Genomic DNA, 11150 nt, shown 5'->3' with positions numbered 1-11150 from the left:
GTTTTATTGTTAATATAATAATATAGATAATAAATGTAATTAAATAAAAATTGTTAAATAAATACATTAAATAACAGACCGATTAATAACAAAAATTTTATTATTTCGTTTTTAATATAATAATAAAGAAGTATAAATATATCGATAAATAGTGCACAAGATTAAAATAATTTCGAACTCCACAAATAATCAATAAAAAATACACTTTTCTCTGGTTATATATTTGGATTTGAGTTAACATACAACACGCATATTCTAACCACCAGCTCCCTCTATAAAAACTCATCCAAATCAGTATCTGAATCTTCAACTTCAACTTCAACTTCAACTAATTTCCTCATAACAAAACACAATCACTCTCTCTCCCCCTCTCTCTCTCGCTCGCACTAATTAAACATTAAATATGAAAGCAGTTACTGTGACAGAAGGAGACGCTGACACGTGCAGAACGATCGTCATATCGGGATCATCACCGACCGGCGAGAACTACGAAGATTACGAACAGTACACGCCGCCTTTTAACTTCGCAATGGTCGAAAATGGAATATATAGGTCTGGCTTTCCTGACTCCACCAACTTCTCCTTCTTGCAAACCCTCTCCCTCCGCTCCATCGTGTAAACGTATTATATTAAAGTCGAAACATTATAAGTTCGTAGCATGTAATTTGATTAATTATCAAAATTACGTGGTCACGTAATTTGACTCGAATAATAAGACTAATACTTTGAATATTAATGTAGATGCATTTATGAATAGTACAAAATTTTATTATTAAAGTCAAAATATTAATTGTTCATCAGTTGTTCGTAGCAAGTAATTTGATTAAATTTCAAGTATGTTGTGGTAGAACGTAATTTGACTTGAAATAACAAAAGTTATAATGTAGATGTTTATATTGATGCATTTTTTAGTGGTACAAAATTTTGTAAGTGCAAATGAAGAATTGTTAACAATGTTAGGGTTTTGATCAGATATTTGTGTCCGGAGCCGTATCCAGAGGTGAACGCGGAGTTTTTGAGGTCCAATGGCATCCGTTTGTTTCAGTTTGGTGTTGATGGTAGCAAGGTAGTACTATGCGATTTATTCATTTTTTTCTTCGTGCTTAGTTTGTTTAAGTCTACTTGTATTTTTTTTAAAACAATTGGAATTGTGTTGCAAGTTTTGTTATTAGCATTACTATAAATCTATGATTAACTAGTGAATTTTATTAGATCTGTATGCATTCTCGGATCAAAATGATTTATGCATAGTAGTAATAATAGCTACTTGCTATATATCTGGAATTGATTTAATTTCAAGTTATTAGGTTCATGAACATTTGGTGATTAGTTAATAGATTATATTCCGATCGTTTGGAGTTATTGCATTCAATTATTGTGGTTAGTAGTTAGTGTCTTGACTGATGGCACTATATATGTTTCATTGATATACCCAAAATCCTCTACCTTTAGTTCAACTAGTATTTCACATTGAGGAATTTCAAAGATATTTAAAGCTAACTGGATCTCAACATAACTTCTTCTATCTTTCAGGAGTATTTTTATGCACTTGCGCGTGATCATGGTTTAAATAGAAATAGATCCATTTTGTTGAGAAATGCAGGTTATAATTAATTTGTCTTTACTAATTTGAAATGTGCAGTTGAGCTGATTTTTCAATCAATTCCCAAATGGGAGGAAAATGTATAATTCTAAAAGCATACGTGAGAAAGTAATTAAACAAAACGATCCCTTCTGAATGCATATATTACTCGTTTTTAGGTGTAAGCATTTGAGATTTCACAAGAACATGCCAGTGTCCCAATTGTATTAATCGAACCAGAAGATATTAGGAATTACAATTTGAGAATTAATGTAGATATGACCAATTGCAGACTGCACAGCTTTACTTAATCTTTGTGAGAATGTGGGTAATTAGCATATCTTGTACACCAGGGCATTAAATATTACTGGCATCTTAAGGGAAAATCGATAACCGCATGCATTGCAATATTATGTAGATTGATAGGTCAATAACTTTTTATTTGACTGAGGATTAAATTTGTTATCATGCCATTGGTCATTGTAGGAACCTTTTGTCAATATTCCAGAGGAAACAATCCGGGAAGCACTCAAAGTAGTCATTGGTATTGCACTCTCAAATCTCCATATTTTGAGTTTTTCTGGCCTGACATGAATTCAAGTTTAGTTCGTTTTATGATTAATTACTTGTACCTCGCCATGCGGCCATTTCAGATATCAGGAATCACCCACTGCTAATTCATTGCAAACGAGGCAAGGTATGGGTAGTCAGGTTTTTTATAGCTTCACCATCAACATAGTGCACACTTTGTAATTGTAACTGGTATCTGATATGAATTCCTTCTTCAGCACCGAACAGGTTGTGTGGTAGGGTGCCTGAGAAAACTGCAGAAATGGTGCCTGACCTCAATATTTGATGAGTATCAGTGCTTTGCAGCTGCCAAGGCCAGGGTTTCTGATCAGAGGTTTATGGAGCTATTTGATATCTTGACTTTCAAGCATATACCAAAAGAGTTTTCATGTTTAAAGAGGTAAACAACTATATATGTGAAAAGACTTTGTTTCTTCTAATTACTTGAAACCTTATGGTTGTTCTTTCCTTGAGATGGATTAAATGGGAAACTTGATTTTTTAGGATGAATTTCAGCTGTGAAGGGACAGTAATTTCTTTCCCTCCCGAGGACAATGATGCTTTCTGTTCTCTTCTGGACAATAAGTAGCAGCTTTTCTTGTTTGAAGTACCCAACTCATCTTGCTTTCTCCCTGAGCATCAAGTTTACACGATTATTACAAAAATATTATAGGATTTTATCTTGTATTATTTCAGCCTATCAATGCTGACTAAGCTTGACTAGGAGCTTTAGGCTGTAGCTAGTGTATTTTAGTCTTGAATTACACCATTTACTCAATGGTTTTAATAATATGTTGTAGCAAAGATCTTGCAACTTATTTAAAAATTTAAGCAGGCTGATATTATTAGAACAGTAGATTTTAACATCTGTTTTCCTACTTCAGCTGGAAAAGATCAAGCCTCTTTTTGTTTTTTTTTGCAATGTCACATTGCATATTAGTGAGTATAAGGATTGACACAGGCAGCTATATGAAAAAAATTGAGTTTAGTACTTCCAAGAACATATTTTATCACCTAGGAATTTCGTACATGGGGTGTTTCTAATTGAAACATAACTACAATACTAAGATGAAACCATGCCAGAGTTAGAGGCACCAAAAGGATTGCTTGACCTTTCTTATAGAACTGTATCTATCAAATCCGTCACTTAAAAATTGTGATATAATGATTTTTTTTTCTGGCTTGTCTGGGAGAATATGTGCTTCTATGTATTTCAGTATGGGCATGAAAAAATCTTTGATGACATGGAAGACCAATTCTTAACTATATACAAAAGACAGATTTATTGAAATAGCTTTGCTTGATTGGGAAACTATATAACCTAAATCAACTTAAAATAAAGTGGATTTTGGAGCTGGTTGAGAAGGCTCAGGGGGGAAGTATAGACACCACCAAGGATACAAAAGTTGAAGGAGCCTTTTACTGATGCATGAATTTCTTAAAAAACGGGCATTTGTATTAGTTCCAGTAATTAAATATTTGTTTTGGAATATATATATATATATTTATTTTTTCATTTTTAGTGTCTACAGCTGATTAACCACAACATCTTCAATGTCTGTGTTTCTCAACTGTTGGAAGGACATTGATCATAGAGTTTAGTTTATAATACAGTTTGGGGCATTTATAAACTTGTGATACTGAACCTCAACTATTCAATTTTATGCTCTATTTTTTGCAAGAATGCACTCAATCCATTACTCCCGTTACATTTTCTGCTGTGGCTACTTCCTTTTTTATTTTAGTCCTGAGGATGTCCTTGGTAGATCTTTGTAACTACTGTTCCTTGAGCAAGTAAAACTGGAAGTGCCGAATTTCAGCATGTTACGTCCCTGAAGTTCTTTAGAAACATCTTTGGCAGGCTAATAAGACTTCTTTTCTCTGGCTCTCTTTCAGCGATGAACTTCTTGTACGGAGCCCAGTCTCATTTGTAACCACTGAAAAAGGTTTGATCTTTTCCTTCACATACTAAAATTGCAAGAGCTTATATATAGAAACACATCATGAGAGTGTGTAGAGTACAACTTTCTTGGTGATGTGTTTATGAAAACATATATAAGAAGCCACCTAGTGACTCATTAGGCATTCTTGTAGTTCTGGCTATCATATACAGTATGCATCATTTGGGCGTAGTTTGTAATTGATGATATTTCATTCTTTGTTAGAAAAAAGATTAACATTTTATATCTTAGAAGATCTTTTAGTAATTAGTGCTAAGTTGCTGTTTTTGCAGTTGCAATGATCACTACTGTAGGAACAGAAATTAAATTTCCCTTCCTCCTTCCTTCATTAACAATAGCTAAATGCTGCACGTGTATTTTTGTAGGTCAATGCTATTCACAAACGAGGACTAGATTAAGTCTATATGGATACATGGTTAGCAACAGGATTTATGCTATTTCATGAAGTTATGACTTCTGTTACTTGTGAGTAGCAGTTTAGAGATGTTTAGATATGGTAAACACTATTATTATGCATGTCATTGAACCAGGGTGCCATCGTTTCCTAAGATATTTTGTTCAGCGGAGATAGTATAACTTAAACTACCTTTCTTTTCCTTCTCCAATTTGGCTCTTGGAGTCTTAGTACTTCAATTTTTTATTTTTTCTCTTTTTGGCTTTGACTTCTTTTTACATCTATTGGGGTTCAGCTCTTGAGTTTTCTTCCTTTGTTTCTCTCTTTAAAATCATCATTTCGTAAGAAAATTGTCTTATACCATGATTAGTCGTCTCAAATTTGGTTCCTTTGTTAAAATGCTTTACATGTACCTGCGCAGTATGTATGGTTTTCTGTTAATAGTGAAGTCATCAAAAGTTGGCATAATGCAGTTCTCCACTGTTTTAGCATATAATAGCTTCTCTTTAGTACTGTTTCCCTTTTGGCCTTTTAGTTTGTAAAGACAACAAATTTCATTTTTCTTCTAATACCATGCTTTGAGTGTACTTTGGGGGACGGCGGCAATATTAACAAGATGATTTAATATAATAATTTAGAATAGAATATGTTTCGGTCTCTTTGTTACACTCAGAAAGCACACCCCCATATGATAGCAATATAAAATCACAGTTTCAGACTACTCCAAACATCTATGCTGCAATTTGTTTCAAATTCACATCCATTTCTATAGCTTTCATGGCTTCAAACCGTGGTTCCTTGGCCTGAAATTTGACAGTCGTATATAGCTTCATGTAATCATCGAACATGAACTTTGGGTATACTTGCTTCTCATCTGTTTCTTTCTCCACCAGTGCTGATGCTGGATAGATAATAGCGTCATTGCCAGGGTTGTAAAATGAAGCAAGAGACATGCGATTTCCATCTGATTGAGCTATCACTCTGTGAAGCACACTCTTGTATTTCCCGTTGGTGATAACCTATATTTAAGAAATGTAATTAGGGTCTCACTCGTAAATCAATGTATATAGTGAAGTTTTGTTGAACAGCTTGTACCTCTAGTTGATCACCGAGGTTGATCACAATGGAATGACGCATTGGTGGAACATCAACCCACTTGCCATCCTTGAGGAGCTGTAGACCGCTGACCTTGTCATCTTGGAATAGTAAGATTATGCCACCAGCATCTGTGTGAGCTCTTAGCCCCTTGATCAACTCTGGATTGGGACATGGGGGGTAGTTGCTGACCTTTGTGCCAAAATTGGGACCCTTTGTGCCATGAAAGGCTTTCTTTAGGTAACCTTTCTCTAGTCCCAGATTCTCACACAGCAAGTCCAGAAGTTCCTCTGCTAGTTTCTCGAGCTTTCCTGCAAATTCCTTCATCACCTTCCTGTCACCCCAAAATGTACAGAAGCACATGAATATATAGGAGAATCAAGACAACTAGGAGTCTAGGACACAGATGACCATGCATAATATCATCTGTTATAAGTTAAGTTCAACAATTATTATGGCATAAGTAATGATCTTTTAGATATTTGTACCTGTACTCATCCTCAAGGTCAGGGATCTCGGAAATGTTTGTATACGGGAGATGGCGTAAAAAGAAGGTGCTCTCCCAGTCCATATCAGTAACTTCTGCTTGGACTCCCTCCAGAGCTTTACTCGCAACCATCTCCTTGAACCTCTGCTCCATGCACTTCTTATAGTGCTCCTTTGTCAATCGTTCCACCGTGTCCATAAGATCATGTGAAATCCCGTGGTTCACAAGCTGCAACAGTATAAATTAACATCATCAGTTGGATCTAGACCACTACTAAAATGATACACTAGCCAGGTAAAATAAGATATCGAGAGTGCACAGAAAAAGTTATACTAGTACCTCAAAGAATCCCCAGTTCTCGCAAGCATCTTTAATACTCTCCATCGTAGAGGTTCTCTCTTCAGCGTTCAGCTTCTGCAAGTTGATGATTGGAAAGTTCTCCATCTCTGTGTGTTCTTTCTCCTCTTAATGTCTTTCTGAATTTCACCGAGTGTGTGTAAGTTGAAGCTTATGAAGTTCTGTGTAGAATATGCTGAGTTTTGAGTCCTATTTATAGGGAAGTGAAGTATCAGTAGAAGCATCAAGCATGTAGATTGTAGAGGGTTAAATATTTAATTAAAATATTTTAATTAAAACCTTGGTGGGTCTACTACATGTTGCATATTTGTTTCTTGTTTCACTGTTGAAAAATTTGTCCTGCAATAATATGATAAGACCCCACTTTGGCAGATAAAACATTCTTGAATCTTGACCATAAGATGGTGGCTGCTGCGACCTCTATATTTGAATAGTTGAAGACTGGAGAAAAATAAATTAGGAAGCTGCCTTGTTGCTCATCGTTTAACAGCCTCTAAAGCATGTTTTTCTTATTATTTTTTCCTCGACAAAATGACATCTGATTTGATCGTTACGACCCTTGTAGCTGTTGATATTTTCTGTGCAATTGAGACCAAGCTTATGTCATTTTACTAGCAGTGAATAGTTGACTCTTCAATCTTTGTATCCATCTTTAGAAGCTTAGGTTTATATTACTTAATTGTACTGTAATTAATACCTTCTTAAACTGATATTTCTGTGATTAACTTACATTCGTCATATCTGTCACTATTTAGGGCAGCAAGCTGAGAACTTTGGTCCCATATAATGGAGGACATTTAAAGACTGAAGATGGGGGATATAATCATTCTGTATCATGAAATAACCTTAAGGAGAAGCGGAGAGAGGATGCTGAGTCAGTTTCCAACTAATTCTCCTGTTCTGGGAAAGTAGGTAACCATTTTTACCGACACTGCCAAGGACGGATCTAAGTAGAGGCCACTGGACACAACATCGTAAAATTGATAGAATGAAGTAATTTTTATGTGCGAGACAGAGTTTTCCGGAATCATACTCCGGATAAGATTGATATTAACGTCATTCCAGTAAAAATATGAATTATGTAGATCTCAAATGAGTGGCCTCTTTGATGTCTTGGAAGTAGCTAAAAGATAGAGACTTCTGAAAGGTCCCTAAATTGACTCCCATTCATGTTATGGTGGAAGACGTTTAATCATTGTAACTTGCAATAGATAGATTTAGATTTATATTAAACAATGACATGTTCTAATGGTAGTTAACTTTAATCTCCATAGTATTGCTTTTGGATATCTAATTACTTACCTTTTGCCCTCTTGTGTTCTACAGGGTCGGCAAAAGCAGCCCTTGTAATTGAGTTCATAAAGCCGTTTCGATTCTTTATAGGAAAGACAGGAATAATGCATTATGTGGTAAGTTATCTGTATCAATTCCGAATCACATGCCACCCATGTACATGTTCGTAAGCTAAATAAGATAGTTGCTCCCATGTATTCTCATTACGTCCTAAGCTAATGGAAGCAGTCTCTACGTTGTTTCTATTCGAATGAGCCACAAGGGCGGTACAAATTATAAATAGGAAGAGAGAAACTGAACCAGTTACACAGGACATTGCAGTTTATATATTAGTATTGCTTGTACCTTTTATAATTGTTATGTATCTGCAAATCGAATCAGAAAGCCTAATAAGCTTGCTCGATAAACAGTGGCGTTAACGTTAAATTATTCGATTTTTAAGTTGACGAGCTCACTGAGTAATTTTGGAAGTAGGAAGCTTCTGATATAAGAAAAGTGGTGAATAATTTGGTTTACTGCGAAGATTGAGGAGTTATTTCTCGTTATGTCCCTAATTTCGTGCTGGTAGTTGGACCAACTGTTTCGGTCGGTTGTAAAGAAATAAAATATAAATTGCTCTTCTCCAAGTCCTTGTTTACTGCTAATCTTTGAATAAACATTGTTTAGTTCTGTTCTTGATCTTTCATCAGCAGGAGCGGATTCATGAACAGAGTCTGTCCCGACATCAGCCCTTTTATGCTAACGAATGGGAATATCGAATAAATTGAATGCTTAGGGGTACATTTTCTTTATATATATGAAAGAATAAAAGACAAAAATTTAAATTATAGGTATAAAATAAATTTTAGTGACACATAGTCAATATCTCTTTTCCTTTACTTCTTTTGATTTGTTGTTGGGATCAAAAAAATAATTGCTTGGGACTTTATATATCTTAGGACCGACTCTATTCATGAATTTTTCTTTGGAGGAATTCTAAGTAAATTTTGGAAAATCACCTTATATTCATAAATTCTGTATAGATATTTTTATATATTTCGAAAAAGCTAATAATGAAAAAATGTAAAATTCAATTTGAAGAGGGACATGTATCCCAGATGCCCCCGTTAATAGATCCGTCCCGTCCTGTTCATGTGTCCAAGTGATGTCAGTAAGATTGCCCTTCAGTAATATATTAGGAGTTTTGTTAGAGTTGAATGGTTGGTTAACTTATAACCAAAATTAGAAACAAATAAAAAATCAACAAAGTCATGAGTCAGTGGACACGAACGCCGCCGGGGGCCAGCCAGCCCTAATATGTACTCCATCTATTTTTTTATAATTGTGCTTTGATTTTTCTACACACGTCTCAAGGTGTTTTGATTGTATAATAAATATTATTATTTTTAATTTTTTTTTTAATAAAACTATATAACTTGAACTAAAATTCACAGAAAGAATTTTTTTAAAAAAATTACGTTAACTATCCAATCAAAGCATTTTAAATTACGTGTTGAAAAGTCAAACGACAATTATAAAAAAAACAAAGATAGTATTACATATACTGTATGTCTTCATCTCTATCTTTTGCGTTGATCCACTCATCTACTTCACGTGGAAGAGTTGGGCGGTAAGAAAAAGTGAGGTTACAAGATTGGGTGTAAAGATTTCTAACGTGGGTCGAAATTCATTTTTAATCGATCAAGAAAGTGTTGCAGGTGTTTTGTTTTGGAGTTTAGAATGGCTTTGTTTTGTTGCCTTTTCATTAGATTCGATAACACTTTCGAGTTTGATGTGTATAATTTAACTAACTTAAAACCTGTGCGGTGCACGGATGTTTTTTAATTTTAATTTTTTTCATTAAAAACTTTAATTAATATGACTTCATAATAATTATATTAGTAGACGTATATGTTCATAATTTTTTTGAACATTTAAACTTATTTAAAGTGATAGCATTGGTAAGGAGGGAAACGTTATTATAACGAAATTATTATTTTATTGAGGATAAAAGTATAATATCTTCATTATGTTGAGACCTTAAAAAATATAATTTTAGCATGTTGATTACTTAATCGATTAACAGTAATTCTATAAGAGATATTTGAAAAAAACAATATTACTGATTGAACGATATAGTTTTATTGATAATTCTATGTGCATTTTAAAAAAAAATTTAATATTTACGTTTTAGTTAAAATTTGATTTTTAGTTCACATCAATAAGATATGAATTATACTTAATCTAATATTAATTTGATTTCTCTCAGACCAGTGGTTTATATTATTTTATTTTAACCCGATGCCCAATACACCGACCAAATCAAACTAATTATTTTTAGTTTATTTTTAATTTTTTTCAAGTATGGATCAATAAGATAATTTTGTTTTAGACTAAATAATTAGTATATGTTATTTTATTTTTGTTGGTCGAATTGTATTTTTATTTTAGGTTTGTGTTAGTCTGAATCAATTGTATAATGTATCTTCTTATCCCGGATAAATAAAATATATTATTTTGTTTATCCAAATTCATTTGTATATATTTTATTTATCCAAGTTCATTTGTATAATTTTTTGAGGAGGATTGGTAGTATTTTTATTTTATCTTAGCCCGATTCACATGACGTATCAACTAAATCTTAATAATTATATTTAGTTTGCTTATTAATTTAGCCTGAAGTAACAAATTAGAATAATACAGAACTCGATATGAATTAAAATATAAATTAGTAGAAGAAGTTGAATTTAATATAAAATATAATAATATAGAGTTCGATATATAATATAATTGAAATTGGTAAAGTAATAGAGGAAGTTGACTTAAATATCAATTATAATTAGAATTGATCGACCCAATAATAAGAATTTTCAAATAATTAAGTATGGGTAATTAAGTAATTTTAACAAGTACTGACCGACCGACTACCAAACTTTTAATATTTCGTCTATTATAATATAGTATAGATGACACACATTTTCTTTCGTTAGTTTCATACGAAACTTGAACTATCTTATAACTATCTTATAACTATCTTACAATTATAGATTTCAAGATAATTAAAATGTTGGTATCTGATTTCTTATTATATACCTAAAAATTACTTAATTAATTTTTAATAAGTAATTAATAATTTTATATTAGATAACTCTGTAACTTGTAATGATCACGAAGAACTTTAATACTAAGTTTTCATATTTTGCGATAACTACATAATGAACTTGGAGTATTTTTGTCCAATTTGAAATACTCGTCTGTAATTCATTTATAATTCAAGAAACTTTGTGTTTCATATTTGACTTAAGATCGAAACAAACAAGATTTTTATGTTATTCTGTGTATTATTCATCTAGCGACATACATTTACAAAGAGCAAATTTTTTGTGCGTTTTTATTAAAAATTTATGTTTGTAGATCATACTATCACGCTTA

General features: G+C 32.9%; 2 protein-coding genes and 1 long non-coding RNA gene across 3 annotated transcripts; 2 read left to right on the top strand and 1 right to left on the bottom strand.

The window, feature by feature from the left end:
• Positions 1 to 298: 298 nt before the first annotated feature.
• LOC141711098 (inositol diphosphatase DSP4-like) lies at positions 299 to 2957 on the top strand. The gene is made up of 6 exons (XM_074513536.1): positions 299 to 615; positions 973 to 1066; positions 2069 to 2126; positions 2236 to 2279; positions 2371 to 2552; positions 2657 to 2957. Exons 1-6 carry the CDS (start codon positions 404 to 406, stop codon positions 2739 to 2741), a joined length of 675 nt encoding a protein of 224 aa, XP_074369637.1. The 5' UTR covers positions 299 to 403; the 3' UTR covers positions 2742 to 2957.
• A 2154-nt stretch (positions 2958 to 5111) lies between these two features.
• Positions 5112 to 6627, bottom strand: LOC141713485 (1-aminocyclopropane-1-carboxylate oxidase 3). Its single transcript, XM_074516917.1, has 4 exons — positions 6429 to 6627; positions 6091 to 6317; positions 5603 to 5936; positions 5112 to 5526 (listed from the first exon to the last, which is right to left on the bottom strand). Exons 1-4 carry the CDS (start codon positions 6531 to 6533, stop codon positions 5239 to 5241), a joined length of 954 nt encoding a protein of 317 aa, XP_074373018.1. The 5' UTR covers positions 6534 to 6627; the 3' UTR covers positions 5112 to 5238.
• Positions 6628 to 6638: 11 nt separating this feature from the next.
• LOC141713486 (uncharacterized) lies at positions 6639 to 8340 on the top strand. Its single transcript, XR_012571972.1, has 3 exons — positions 6639 to 7110; positions 7202 to 7358; positions 7773 to 8340. It is a non-coding gene; the product is annotated as an uncharacterized LOC141713486 (long non-coding RNA).
• Positions 8341 to 11150: the final 2810 nt, after the last annotated feature.

The sequence above is a fragment of the Apium graveolens genome, chromosome 3 (genome assembly GCF_009905375.1).
Source record: "Apium graveolens cultivar Ventura chromosome 3, ASM990537v1, whole genome shotgun sequence".
Taxonomy (NCBI): Eukaryota; Viridiplantae; Streptophyta; class Magnoliopsida; order Apiales; family Apiaceae; genus Apium; species Apium graveolens.
This window is presented reverse-complemented; position numbering and strand designations above follow the sequence as displayed.